Source organism: Rhipicephalus microplus, chromosome 3 (assembly GCF_043290135.1).
Source record: "Rhipicephalus microplus isolate Deutch F79 chromosome 3, USDA_Rmic, whole genome shotgun sequence".
In the NCBI taxonomy this organism is placed as follows: domain Eukaryota; kingdom Metazoa; phylum Arthropoda; class Arachnida; order Ixodida; family Ixodidae; genus Rhipicephalus; species Rhipicephalus microplus.
In genome coordinates this window covers 190,996,275-191,011,624 of record NC_134702.1, presented here as the reverse complement: position 1 = coordinate 191,011,624, position 15,350 = coordinate 190,996,275, and the positions used below count along the sequence as shown (strand labels likewise).

The 15,350-nt window shown below is 43.5% G+C and overlaps 1 protein-coding gene across 1 annotated transcript; it reads left to right on the top strand.

Moving 5' to 3' along the window:
• Positions 1-2,296: 2,296 nt before the first annotated feature.
• Positions 2,297-14,477, top strand: LOC142803454 (uncharacterized). Its single transcript, XM_075888568.1, has 4 exons — positions 2,297-2,625; positions 4,048-4,225; positions 14,129-14,279; positions 14,346-14,477. Exons 1-4 carry the CDS (start codon positions 2,520-2,522, stop codon positions 14,460-14,462), a joined length of 552 nt encoding a protein of 183 aa, XP_075744683.1. The 5' UTR covers positions 2,297-2,519; the 3' UTR covers positions 14,463-14,477.
• The last annotated feature ends 873 nt before the right edge of the window (positions 14,478-15,350 follow it).

Sequence of the window (15,350 nt, the reverse complement as noted above, 5' to 3'; positions counted from 1 at the left end):
GACATAGGTAGAAATAATATAAGGACAGGAATGTATGTTGAGTTGTTCAATATCTTTTATACAACTACTTGTTTATTGTTGCTTAACGATGCATGCAGCAACATGGGTATCACCAACACCATAAGCGGTATGTAGCACTCGTGTTTGCACGAGAGCAGCATTTGTGAATGCTGCGTATACTAACCCCAGTTGATGGTATTCAACATTACCTCTATGGATGTCGGGTAGTTATTTCGCTAGTAATGCCACCTTTATGAATGGGTGTAACAATGCTAATTTTGAGTTTCGTCAGAAAACTTACAGTTGAAAAGGAAGAATTTATGAGATAGCCTTATATGCATGGGCGAAGTGCTTATCCAACCACTTTGACTAGAGCCACATTTTCGTCGACGTAATCACTCTAAACGCCCCGAGGTAGAAGAAGAAAGCCGAGTGTGTCAGGGAACAAACGGGTATTGACGCCATCATAGTTGAAATGAACAAGAAGAAATTGTCATGGTGAAAGGGCACAAAGCATGAAGGCAAGGTAACCGCTGCCCATAAAGGATCAAAAACTGAGAGAGAGAGAGAGAGAGAGAGAGAGAGAGAGTAAGGTTGAGTGGAAAGTAGGGATGTTAAGAAAAGAATGCATTGCAAAAAAACGCAAGCAGGTGAAGGGGAGAGGGAAAGTTAGGTGACCAAAAGAGATTAGTTTGTTGGGGGGTATAAAGAAGCAGCCGAAAGTACCGGAGCGAGTTGCCTGGCGGAACATAGAAGCCTTTGTTTTGCCTTTGCAGTGCCTGTAGTTATGGTGATGGTGATGGTGGTGATGATGGTGGTAATGATGATGATGCTAATGATGGTGGTGAATTCCCGAATGTTTGTCTTCAATTCTCTTATATATCTGTAGACTGCTTCTAGTGACCCTTCTTGTAGTACGAGAAAATTCATGGAATTGATTGCTTGATTTTTGTATTTTGTAGTCTCTTCATCACTCACAGTGATATACATATACTAGTGTTTGATTGCATTCAGCATTTCTTTTCCCTCTATAATGATATTGCTGAATTTTACTTATTTGATGTTGCTGTTCTTGCAGTAATGCATTTATTTGTTTGCTTCCTCATGTTTGCTGTTTAATACTTTATGCAGCGGAAGATGGCTTCCCTGCAGTAAAATCGAGCCTTTCTTGTGTCACTATTTTGTTGCGGAAGTTCTTGAATTTACTATGTATTGCATTATATTTTGTAGCAAGAAATTTGTGGAACAGCCTGTTTTTTTGCTTGATTCGTTTTAGAATGTGCGATTGTACACGTGTATCACTAAGTGATACATGTGCACTTGCTTTTTTGTTCACATAGCAGAGCAATAAATGAAGGTTTTGCTTTAACACAGTTCAGAAGCCTCGAACACTTGAACATCATAAAATTTGAAATTTCCTCCAGTAATATAGCGTAGAGTACGAAATGACTTCAAACACTATGTCGATTCACACACTCACAACAATGCTCTTAGGCTAAAGCCAATAATATGATTTACACCAGCTGGCAGCGCCGAGTTAGTCTGCTGGATTGGCTGAGTTGTTGGTTCGATTCCATGCGAGGCGACAGCTTTAGTTTGTATGATCCGTCGAGTTCGAAACTTTTGGGGTGCCATGCTATGGGCGCATCGCAGGGCAAATGGTGAAACGTAAGGATATCTCAACATGACTTCCTTAGCTTAAGTTCTTTTGCTTTTTGGTACCAAAAATGCACGTCGGTGATCAAAGAAGACATATTTTATATAAATAGTAAAAAATATCAAGTATATTGATGTTTGCGGAGATCGAAGGAAACAGGCATTAAGAAGTGGAGTAAAGCACCTCAGATAGAAAAGATAAAAAGATAATGCACTAACTTTGTTACGAGAGGAATATGTCCACGTCTTTTACCGTTTATTTGTGTTATTAATGTATTACATGCTTTCTTTTCTTTCCCTGAGCCTTGAACAAAAGCAGGAAAACGTGGCAACCGCGCAGGTGTTGTCCGCCTCTCGCCCGCATACGTGTCGATCAAGCTGAGCTGTCTACGACCACTTCATGCGTAACGTTGTCCCACGTCACCCGATCGTAACAATGCAGCAACGTTTCTTTTTTATGCGTTTAAACGCTGAGGAAGACTTCCAGTATTTGTTTTTTGTATCTTTTCTTTTTTTCGAAACTAAACAAGGCGTCGAGTTCCGCTCGCCATGGCGACAGCGCACAAGCTGTGTCTAAATTGTGGCGTCGAGAAACGTCAAGAGCCTTTTTCCCGCCCGATGCGCAGCTGCTCACTCCGGGAGGCCTTGTGGAGTCACCACTCTACGAACACATGCGCCGATCGGCATGTGCAGTATACGCGCACTGGCGGTGCATACTAGGACCAATGGAGTAACTGTTTCTTGCTAAGAGTGTCCCACAAAGCATCAATGAATGGCATGGTGTTCAACGCGAACAGACTATCGTGCCTGGAGATTCGGATGCCGCCGTTGTCCCGGCGAGATTCTTTCGTGAAGTTGTGACGATGAGTCATACAGCGCCGGCGCTTTTCTCTCTCATGCTGCCAGTAGTGGCAGCCTTGGGTTCGTCGCAGACACCACCCGTATCGAGCTGTTTGAGAGCGGATGGCGGCAAGTATACTTTTCTGACATTAATAACGCCGTTATCAAAACCACTACGACTTACATAATAAACAGACGACAGGACTCTACGTGAAACTAGTTCACCGTCCCCTGTTTGTGATTTTGCGCTTCTTCAACATGCGTGACAATGGCAGGGAGAGCAAGCTTGCAACTGTGCAGTGATTTATTTTATTTCTGCTGGGACATCATTGTAAATATACACAATGTTATATTTCTTTTGAAAGCCTGCTTCGAAAACCAAGTAAAATAAGCTCGTAGCAAAATCTACGGCCTTCTAGAGAAATTCGTGGAGTTATACACTTTGTCAACAAAGGATACCTGAATGCTGCCATAAGGCCCCCAGTGCTGTTGTTAACATGAGTGACCCCGATAAAATACAGGGCTAAGCTGTCACGTCATCTTTTGTACTCCTGTGCAACAGCCCCCCCCCCCGAAAAAAAGGGGGGGGGTCCTTCTTTCTATTAAAATGTATATAGTGAGGCAATTTCAGAGTGGCATTCACACTCTAGGATTTCGCCTAGATATTTAATGAGTACCACCATGTGCGAGTGAATAACGATTGACAACGCACAGTTTAATCACAAGAAACCGTCTGGCAAACATCTCTTTTTGTGGTCTCAGAAAAGATAAAGATTAAAAAAAATGCCTGAAAAATATTTGCGCAAGTATCTCCAAGTTCAGAAGGCTGAACGCGTTTCTTCTTGTGTGTGATGACGCCACTAAGAGCAGAGGTACCATGTGCACTTTGGGAGGTATGAGAACAGGCGTGCGGATAATTTTCGTTGATCATTGGAGTATCATGAACGCGTCTGAATTCCAAAAGAACATATCCTGATAGTCAGTATCGAGTTGCTGTTGTATAGGAAGATTGCACTTTATACGCGATGGCGAGTGAATAGGTAGCTTGTGTCAAAGCAGCACGACGAATTCCCGTTTTGTTTTTAAGCGATGTTTCTATCACTTATAACTTCTGGAAAATCTAACCTCTCAAGTACCATAACGTTTGCACATGGTGCTTACCAGGTAATAAAGTGTCGAGATAGTAAAATTGTACGTTGGAAGCTCGCGTGCGGTATTGTCGCTGTAGTAGTAAAAATTGCCGTGTTTGACGTTCTAAAGCCACGATGTGATTAAGAGAGGCACAGTGGTGAAAGGCTCGGGAAATCTAGATCGCCTGTCTTAATTTACCGTGACCCTAAAATCCAACTCCAAAGACTTCAAGCAGTCCTGCCTACGGCAAAAATGCGGCCGCGGCGGCGGGGATTCGATGCCGTCATCAGTCTCTCAGTCGAGGAGTAGAAGAGCTAGGCTACCGTGGCGGTTCATTGTCGCCTACATTGTAACAAGACAATCACGTTTACGAGCTTTTTCGCGTGCCAATTATTTTCTGTTTCTTTTCTCACTTTTCAGACACTTATGCGGTTCAATTTCGTAGAGTGCGGTTGTCGAATGTCATTTATGGGCAAGAAATGACCATGACGTTTACAATGACAACTGAAGAGGAACTCAGAGACCAGCCAACGCTGACGATAGACATGTTGAAACCATATGACTACGATATGTCCTGCAAAAATAACTTTGGTTCTTGGTAAGTAATGACATACATTTAATAAATGTGAAGCATTTCTTAGCGAACTTCAGTGAACTTGAGTCCATCTATCTATCTATCTATCTAGCCACCTATGACATTTAGCTCTGCTGGCGGTTTCGATAATAGTAACGATACCAAACTTGGTATGACATAACATGACTGAACATATTTGACTAGTCATAACATAAAAATCTATAATTATATGTCATGAATGCCATAATTAAATTTAATGGTTCTGCCGCTTTTGCAGCGGTTTCGCTCACATGGCATGTTGAAAAACTTGTATGGTATGGCATGATTGCATGGCCAACACGAGCAATGGACCCTATCATGAAAACCATGGCATGCATGTCATGTAACAACAGGACTTTATGCCACGCTCATCATGCGATCGTGGCCGTTTCGCTAGCGTCATATATGCCGAATTTGATATATAAAACGTGAATGGATCACGAAGGTATCTGACTGGTCCAAACAGGATGTTTATGTGATGCCGTGTCATGTAACAACATGACTACAGGCAACGCCCATAATGCGTTCACGGCCATTTCACTAGGTTCAAACTACGTGACACGAACGGAACATAGGTAAATGACACATCCAAACACGATAATCACGACATGCGTGGGATGTAACAACATAAGTACATGCCACACAGATGATGCGCTGGCGGCCGTTTCGCTAGTTTCACATATACCAAATTTGATGTTACGGGACAACAATGCGTGTAGAAATATGTGACTGGTGCAAACATGATAATACTGACACGCATGTCATATAAGAACAAGACAACATACCACCCTTATAGCGTTCTCGCGGCCGTTTTGCTAGCTCCACGCGCACTGAATTTGGTATCTGTGACGTGAATAGATGACGAAGCTAAACTACACATTCAAAAACAATAATCATGACAGGGAAGTCCTGTACGGCATCGTTTACTTCCACGTCGTAACGTCGTGCTGATTAAAAGTGACACATCAACCTTTCTCAATCGTGCTATGCAAATCATCGATTCCCAATGTACGTGGGATCTGCCCATTTTTCGTCTCTGAAATATAACTGTACATGTTTTTGTTCTGTATATGGCAGTGAATATAAATCGTGTGAAGTGCCACTTATGTTTGTTTTATAAATGTTGATGCTATAGCAAAACTGATTCTCAGTACCCGATCACTTAAGACCGGTTGTACCGCTGTCCTGACTATCAGGTGTCTCGGTACGTTTGCATTTTACTGCATCTGCCAAGTGGTATACTTGTCCAAAGTCGACGCATGAGTAATTATCTTGCAGTTGCAGCGTGACTGAGCACAAATTCTGACATTAGGTGTGCCAAATAAAATAATTTCTTATTCAAGGCGAAACGGCAGAAGCTGTAAGATGTTGGGTAGCAAGGAAAGGTTCGTAAGCTCTAAAATTTTTTCGACCAGGCAGCGTTCTTTAACGCCGCTCTCATTCAACATAAGTGAGTGTTCTTGCAATCCAATCCCAACTAACGGTGCCCACCGAAGCTAATTATCAAGCGTTCTACATCGCTGTTGAACAACAGATAACTTTTAATGATTCCCATTGCACCGACTACACGCTCCAAGTGCCTTGGTGCATGTGTTAAATAGTGCGTGTATTGTGAACACTAGACAGGCACGCTTGTTCGTGGCACATAAGCGCAGTATGTGTATTCGTGTTCGGCTAAGGAACTCGTCAATATTGTAATTTTCAATAGCAAAAGGGCAGAGCACTTTCCTGAAGTGATATTTTCTGGTTTGTAGGTTCATTTTTTGAATAGGTACAACTAACAGCTACCCTAACACCTTTTTTAGACAACTTGACACTTTTCCTTTAGACATCAGCAAAAAATGTATGTTATAGTAAAAGGGTTCAATTCAACAGAATTATCCCAGCCGAAGTAAACATACCTGAAATACCCAAGTAGCTTAGTGTTGGTGAATATTTCTACTAACGTTTCAAGACGCACGACTCACACTTCAGAGAAGATATGTTTTTTACATGCTGACTCAAAGATAGGTCTTCACTCACTGCGCTGACTAACTTATGGTTACTAGCCTTCTTTGAAACGATGATAGTATAAGTTTATTACGTAAATTGAAAGGGGCTTTGTTGAAAGTTTTACAAAAGTCTTTTTATTGCGATAGCAAATATATGGCCACTATCTGCTGGATTTCGCCGCCGGCGTCAGAGTGGGCGTCGATATCATGCACCGTATATGTATACGTATCTATATGCATGAAAACGCAGTAAAACATCGCAGAAAACAAGACTCCGGCGCGTAGAATTGAACGTGGGACGTCCGCGTCCGGGACGCGAGGCGGTAGCCACTGAGCTACCGAAGGGTTTTTTTTTTTGCTTTATTGCCTGTTCATAGGTGCGTACATCAAACCACAAGCACAACAAAATCAATCAGCAACAGTCCAACACAAACTAAAATTCCCGAAGTGCAGCCAAGGGCTCTACCCTTGACAAACACTCAGGTACACTATCCAGATTTTTCAACTTGGCAATGCATTCAGGGAAAGACATTCGTGCAGGCCGTGCATGCTGCTCGCAGTAAACGCCCGCCATACGGACCCGCCATTAACAGTGAAGGTCACATACCATAATCAAATCAAAAGGCATTCCTTTTTCGTCCACTACTAGCAGAAATATTATACCTTAAAATTTAAGGGTAATTCCTTTTTAACGTCCTTTAAAGTACGTCCCAAAAAATGTACGCCATACCAACAATGTAAGAAAACATGGTTTATAGTTACCGGTTTTTCACAGATAAGTCAATTCGTCCTCCAAGGTAAGCAAGAACGGTGGTCTGATTGAAATGTCCTGAAGGATAATGTACCTGAGTGAAGCTTAAAAAAGAACGACCTCACGGCAGGAGCCCCTTGCATTCTGTTGAATCGTTTAAGCACATCTTGCCTTTGGCCTCCGTTATACATGGCACGTTACAGGGGTTCAGGTAAAACATCACAAACATCTTTGTACAACTTTTTGTGAGTCACTGAAAACAACCTTTATTGGAAAATGTAACAGATAAAAACTGTATACTTAGAATGACCTCCTTAAGATACCCGTGGACAGCACCGGTCATGTCATTCGTGCTAACCACATATCGAGGTAAAGCCCGCATCAGTCTCAGCTGGCACACTGTACGTAAGAAAGGGTCCCTTGCATACCAAAAAAAAAGAATCTATTTGCGACTTGGCGTATGAAAAGATGTGGTAAATCGAGCACTTCGTGTTGTACATTTCGAAACATATTAGTTCGAGTGCATCTCTCCCAGTTCGAGGCCTGCACGAACACTGCGAAGATGCGATGGAGCTTCTGTATGTTTGCCTTTGAACAATGTAATAATTGCATCACATACCAAAGTTTTGAGGCACAGAAACGATCGCAGGCAGTCGCCCTCGAAAACACTGAGAGATGATTACCGCTGCATCTATTGGCTTCCGTCCTGATTTCTTTCGCTTAATCTTTCCAGTAGTTCTGGTTACCATTATGATATTTCAGTGGCACCCCAACGTACCTGACAGGTGTTGTCACCCATTTAACATTGGCAAAATAGTTTGGTCTTGACAACCACTCTCCATATCAAAAACCCAGACACTTTCCCCAATTTACTAGACTGCCCAATGCATTGCCGAACCTTTTACCTAACCTATTGGTAATGGTAACACTATCTTGATCGGTACAACAAACACCCCATTGTAGGCATAAGCCAGAATTTTAACTTCGGATTCTTGTAATCTAACTCTATAAATGCTACTGTTTTGAGTGATTGCTAAGCACAAGTATTCTATATATAAAATGAACAGCAGGGGACACAGCGGGCAGCCCTGACGGACAGAACGCTTTATGTTATTTGTATCTCCTAGCGTCTTGTTAATTACCAGACGGGTCGTGAAGTTCCAGTATGCCATAAATACCCCATCTCTTATTACAGAACCAACGTTCACATGGTCAAGAATGGCTAGCAGAAAGTTGTGAGAAACACAATCAAGAGCTTTCTCGAGATCAATCTGTAGAATGGCTACCCCTACTTGATTGGCATCGCTACACTCGAGCACGCAGCGCATCTTGTGTATATTAGTCACAATTGAGCGTCCCATAATCCCGCATGTTTAGTGGGGCCCTACAAATTCTTTGATCACCCCTTGAAGCCGCCGAGCTAGTACTTTAATTAAAATTTTGTAATCACAATTAGTTAGTGAAAGAGGTCAACACGAAGAAACTACTTTTAACTTCTCTGAGTGTTCTGTCTTAGGTATCAAAACTGTATGTGCTTCAATAAAGGACCTAGGGAGGATATTAAGTTTATAAGCCTGGTTGAAGACATCTGCGAGTACTTGGAATAATTCATTTTTAAACTCATCATAAAACGGAACACAAAGCCTGATCAGCCCGGGAGGTTTACCAGGATTCATTTTATCTATATCTCTTTCTACTTTCGTTGCCGTTACAGCTAGCTCTAAAGCTGATTTCGTGTGATTTGACAACTTTTGCATTCTGCTAAGGAACTCTTTCTTAAACGCCTCTGAATCGATGGGCGTGGCAGTGAAGAGTGCTTCGCAGTGTTCAAACGCTCATCCGATGCTCTTATTGTCGGAAACTTCGATACCGAGGACTTCATTGGCAACTATATGATTTCGTGTGGTATGACTCTAATCCAAGCGCTTGCTTCGTCGGGTGATCATCCACAGTCATTGAAGTTGCTCTGGCTCACGTCAGCGCTCCGCGATAGCGTTCCACATCATATACCTCTATCATCTGTTTGAGACTCCGCAAATCGTCACCATATACTCTAGCTTTTTCACATTCAAGAGCTGTTAGCCTCTCAAGTGCACGTCTAAGCTCTTTCTCCTTCTCTTTAGATTCAAAAGATAAAACGCTAGATATCTCTATTGCTTTCATTTTGATTCGCTGCTTAATAGCCCCCATTCTTCTCCTATTTTGTCCTTACGCTCCATGTTAATATAACTAAATTCTTTTATAACTGATGCGCTAAATTACTCATCCCTTAAGAAGTTAGAGTTCATTTCCCAGTGTTTCCAAGAAAAGGAGTTCCTTTCTCTTTTTGACCCGACATTACATTTTACAAGACAGTAAGCAGAAAAGGAAACAGGGACGTTATAACTGCTACGCTGGGCCATCGCATCCGCAGTAAGGTAAAGTCGATCCAATTGGGCATTACTTGTGCCGTGAAAGTTCGTATACTTGACATTTCGGGAGCTATACAGACACTCCGCTACATCTACTAATTAGTATTCAATATTCACCCATGCCAAGACATCAATGCTTTTGTATTTAACGTTGCGACTGCTTAATCTATCACTTTCATTCAAGACACAGTTGAAATCTTCCACGAATAAGAGTTTCCCTACTAGTGCACATATGTTGTCGTAAATTGAAAAAAAACTTGCTCTTTCCTGACCAATAGATGGAGCGTAAACACGTATAATGCGCCAATCAGTATCACAATAAACCATATCACACCGTACTACTCAGCCTGACGAGCACGAAAAGACATTTTGTATGAAAAATCTTCCAAGTTTTCTAACAAAAAAGAACACATCCCCCAGATGTGCCTGTGGCTTGGCACACAGGCGCAAAACATCGTGATGCAAACTTAAGCACTATGCTCCCAGTCTCCTCCTCTCCTTCAACTTCCGTCTCCTGCACTGCAAGTACATCCAGATTTTCTTCCAACATCAATCAATAGACTTGGCTCTGCCTCTTCTTTCAAGCTAAGCGTCTAATACTCGGAGTGGCGAAGCTAAATGATACTTGAGGCGCTATTTAAACCATGTGGAGGAGTTAGGTAAAGTGTGCTTAAGTAAAGTGGCACGTGAGGCACGTGCCACTTTACTTTAAATTTGGCACGTGAGGGTCCAGGGTGAGCACGTGGTGTTTTGCAGTCTCTCTTTTTTCGCCTTTTGATTTTGTGTGTTGTTTGTTTTGCTTAAGCAAGTGATCTTATCTTCTTTCTAACATATATATGTGTGTCGTAGTAGTAATAAATCAGTTGAAAGTCTGCGCTCGTCCTCGTCTCTTGTGTTAGTTGTCTGAAGTTTTACGCGCCTAGAAGTTCTATAGGAGGAGTTAGGCCCGGAGCATGGCGTTTACCTGGCAGGTCTAGCGCTACGCTAGACGCCTCCGGGACCGGCGAACCACCAGGTTTCATTGCACAGTGAAACCGATTTGTTCACAGCTTTCTTGTCCATGGTGCCACCAGCTCTTGCTCTAAGGCTGGTGCGTCGGACAGTCGGCGCCTTTGCCGGTGGTTCATCCTTGCTACTTGCGCTGTTCTTGTCTCCCGTCTTCGCAGTTAGTCCTTCCAATGGTCTTTTGATGGCTGGAACGGCGCCGCTAGACCCAGAGACGCAGCAGGCATTGGCACGGCACACTTACCAGAGGAAGCTGCGTTGCTCACACTGGTTTAGGGACAGTGAGAGCAAAATAGACTTTAAGCGGGTACAATTAACTAGAAGGAGGTTATCTGATTGATGGATAAAGTCAAGGCACGAGTGAAAATAAACCCTTCACTGCAAAGTACGATTCCTCAACCCCACTGTTTAAGGGGAAAAAATAAATCTAGTTTTCGGTTCATTGAGTATTACGGATTGGTGGCGCTAGCCACCGCCCGATCTAAAGGGTACAGCCATATCCATCCATGCATCCATCCATGCCCCGTCTCAAAGTTTCTGACACTCGCCGTTAGAGACACACAGAAAAGAGACGCGTCATCGCGTCCCCAATGTTTTCCGGGCACAATCCGCCGACAGATGCAGGGCGCGAGATGCGCGCGTAGCGTTCCATTTACATTGAGGTTCTGCCACTTTTTTGGGGCCAAGCTCCTTATGGCATGGCTTGTGCATTCCTCGTAGTACGTAACCACCAGTGGCACATACCCGAAATAGTGGTCCTTACGATTTTGACCTCCAAGGTGGTTCCGGTGAGAGATTTCTTCTGTGCGTTGTTCAACAATAAAAGATAGTGCTCAATGCACATGTTAATGGCTGCAAAGGGGGAATGTGAGACAGGAGCATTTGGCCCTCAGGTAACGCGCACGCTGCGATACCCATTAGCAGCTATTGGCATGTACACTGAGCACGATCTGACAAGAAAGGGTTGCTACGTTATACTCGCTGGGTGTAACCTCCTTGCTTTTAGAAAGGTTTAGCGAGCGTTGAGCCGCATAGCCATTAATACAGTGAACTAGTATATACCATAAACTCGAGGTGGCTAAAGGTGGGAAGTAAATCCGAAGCGCAAGCCGTAAGAAAGTGTGCATGTGCCACCTCCCGTTTAGCCCTTGAAATGTCCGCTGGATGGCGGTGCTTCTATATGGAGAATATGTGATGAAAAGATGCGAGATGGTGGTACTTGGAGTGCTGAATAGATGGACGAACGGACACCAGACAGATGCATGGATGGACGCATGATCAGACGCAGGCGCGGATGCATGGATGAATGCAGGGACGGACGCACGAACAGACGTACGCACGGACGGGTGGATGGACGCATGGACGGTTACACAGACGTACGCAGGAAAGGAGGGAAGCAAGAACGAATGGACGGACGAATGCTTCGCCCCACTCCCCATCATTCACTCCTTGAATATGCTGCCATTTTTTTAAGTGCGAATGCACTTCATAAGCGACCCTAAATCCACCGTCCGGGGTGCGCCTCCTCCTCTTACCTAGCAACGGTGCAAGGAGTGGAGAGGAGCGTTTGTAGCAATGGCGCAGCGACGTCACACGCCCCGTGACTGCGCGCGCCCGTGCAGCCACGACTTGCTCGAGATGAGCAAGTCGTCATAGGTATGGATCCATCGCAGGCATGAACCTCAACTGCGATACTTCAAACAACGAGTACAACGCAATCGAATGCGAGCAATGCACGCGTCTTTGAAGATGTCGCGCTGGTTGGAGACAAGGCAGCCCGGCGAAGGGCCCGTGATGCCGAGCGCAAGCGGGCGAAGCGGGCCGCGGACATAAAAATCATTATAGTGTGAATTTACTCTCACATATACGCGTAAACTCACCAAAATTTCCCGAGAGGGTCTAATGGTTCCTGGGAATCGCAATGTGATCACACTGGGGAGTTTACTTTAACTCACTGGCGAATGCCAACGGATTTTAACTTGACTCCCCCTCATGGCATCCCCCGTGCCTTCGCCTTTAACCATGTTCACCCTCGGGGAAATGCTTGGCAGCTTTTCACATCGGTATCAGCACTATATTCATCGCACCGTGTTCAAGCGATTGTCACGAACTGAATTAAAGATTCATTCAAATATAGGATTGGCAACCTCACTGAGTTCTACACAATTATCAGCAACGATTCTTTTATTTGTACCGGGCAATACTATGTTAATTTTATCTTTTACAGAGAGAAAAAGCAACATTGGTCCCAGAACTCTAATCTGGCGCACAGCTGATCAGACAGTGTCTGTCGAAATTGGGCACATCGACGAAAGCAAACTGAATACATTCTGTCGAGTAGTCTTTAGTCTGGCCATGCAAGAAATATATCAAGGAGATAAATTCCTTCAAGTTTACCAATTAGTATATGTAGAATAAGATGGTCGAATGAAGGATATATACTTTGTAGCATAACATCGACGTATTAGTTCAAAGTTACTTCTCCGTCCATATGACACTTCATGATTTTTTGCGCTTCAAGTTACTGCGACCACACCAGAGCATGAACGTCCTTGCAAAATTGCCGAGTTCAACCTTCCTTTTTTTGTACTTTCTTCACATTGTATGAAACAAGTTTTCTTAAATATGCTATGTTCAATCTTTCAGTCCCTCAAATCAAAATGTAAGTGATATTTTAACGGTAAATAATTACTTGTATAGACCTTAGCGCACACGATCAAAATCTATTGCGTCATGGCGGCTCGGTGCAGGAAGATCATACTGGTTCCGCGCCCAGTGTTTTCAGGTGGGAAGCTGCGCATGGGGCAGTTGAACCCTGTGTGCTGCGTCACCAATCTTTCTGCGCATGTGCGTCCCCTCTCTCTTTCTCTCTCGAGTCACCAGCGAAAGCAACCAAACGCTTCCTCAGCTGTGCAGCGCCCACACCTCCACTGCGCATGCGTACCTCCCTCTCCCTTCATCTGTTCTAATACGCTGCGCCCCTCCTACACACCCCGTGGAAACGCGTTTCTATAAGACAGAGCGTGTCTGCTTTATTCGTAGACGTTGACTGTCGGTATTCCGGTGGTCCAAGTTTCCGGGAGACACAACGCGTCTGCTTCGGTTAGCACGAGATCACGTCGGATGTCTCTGGCGTGTGCGTTTAAGGACCGGCTGTTTACTAGTGCTATATTCATGGCCCTCGGCAGCGTTCACAGCAGCGGTGACCGAACTCACGCAATAGTCTCTGGCAGCGTTAGTAAGGTAGAGGCTTTGAATGGTGATGCACGTGCTTGAGGCGACATAGACGAGTTTTTATGGGGGCCGTTCGCTATCTCATGGCTTCTTTTGATCCATAGAAGATTTTATTTAGCGCGTGAGGTCTTTTGTGCATTTTCTGTCTTTCCGAGCCATTGACCGCATATTCTTTTGCCGATTTGAAATTATGAATTAATAACGCACTCCAAATGTATTGTTATCTTTAAAATGTTTACTCAAGCGTGTTTTTCAATATGTACATACGTGTTTACACTACATTTTTTGGCTAGGATCGTCACTCATACATATAATAACAACAGAACCAGCCGTCAGAAATGGCTGTTGTTCTTTCGATCAACAGTCGCATTCACGCTGCTTCCGTTGAACCGTATTCAGCGCACACTCTTGCGCCCACTCAAAGGCCTTGTGGAAGCACTATTATTCCGAATACTGCGTAAAAAAAGTGTGAGTAAGCAATATGTTTCTATTCCAGTGAATATCCTATGTGCGGTCCGTTAAATAAGGAAGAATCCAAGAACTTGATGAATTTCATGCACTCAGAATGCCCGATTGAACTTGGATCATACACGCTAACAATCACAGCCACCATTCCAAATGTGTCACACTTCAGGCAACGCTTCAAGGTACGTGCGAGAGAAAAAATGAAGTGAAAGAGTGCTTTTATGAATTTCATCATTTTATTCTGCCAGGCGTGCAGATGCGACGAGAAGGGTGATGAGCCTGCCTGCTCGACCGAGGCTGCAGAACACAACGCGGCACAACTACGTAGAAGAGAACAACTGAGGGCAAGTAATCGCGCCACCTAACAAAGCTTTTTCGTTGTCACAAGTCAGTTGCCAGCGCGTCACATAAAAGTAGGCATAATAGCGCTGATTGACCCGAGTTCGGTAAGGTGAGGTTTTATGAGGTTTATTTTTTTCCTTTACATAGAAAAAAAAAACGAAGCAAAAGCAAAAGGCTGTAAGACCTGAGGGAGGCTTTTGCTCCGACCTACAATTTGGTACACAACAAACAATTAGCAAGGTATATTCAGACAAATAAACGCTAGAAATGTAAAAAAGAACAGAACACTTTGCATGACAAGAGACAAAATTACCATAAATTACCATAAAAGAAACAGCATTATCGCAATATGTAGAATAGGTGAGATCAAAATCACAATTGCACACGTATACATTTCTAAAACAAATGACAGTATTGAAACTGTACTGTTAAACATTTGGACACCGAAAGTATTACCTAATCAAAATATTATATTGAATATATTCAATACAACTATGAAGAAAAAATTTTTCAATGTATTTTTGAAAAATTAGTATTTATGTCAAGTACATTTACAAGTTTACTTAGGAGACCGGGTATTTGATTGTATGTGTTGAATATTGTGTACACGACAAAGAGGGTCACTATCATCATTAAGATATTAGACCAACATTCGGAATAAAGAAGAGGTGGACGTGTGGGCTATGCCATGGACACGGCGGCACGTCCTCTCCTCAACAGCGCCTAAAAATTTAGAGAAGGGACATGCCGCCGTCTTCACTACAGTGTCTAGAAATACTATAAAGTGTCTACAAATATACTAGCAATTCTGCTGAGCGCGCGCACTCTTTACGAGAGAGGGTGTCCCCGCATGTGATGACTGCACTCGGATGCCACAAGCGGCGCTGCGTGTCAAGAGGGTGCACGAACGT

Coding starts and splice junctions, on each gene's coding strand:
- LOC142803454 (XM_075888568.1), top strand. CDS start 2,520: ATGAGTCATACAGCGCCGGCGCTTTTCTCTCTCATGCTGCCAGTAGTG. Junction 2,626..4,047: donor CTGTTTGAGAGCGGATGGCG/GCAAGTATACTT, acceptor CTCACTTTTCAG/ACACTTATGCGGTTCAATTT. Junction 4,226..14,128: donor AAAAATAACTTTGGTTCTTG/GTAAGTAATGAC, acceptor TTTCTATTCCAG/TGAATATCCTATGTGCGGTC.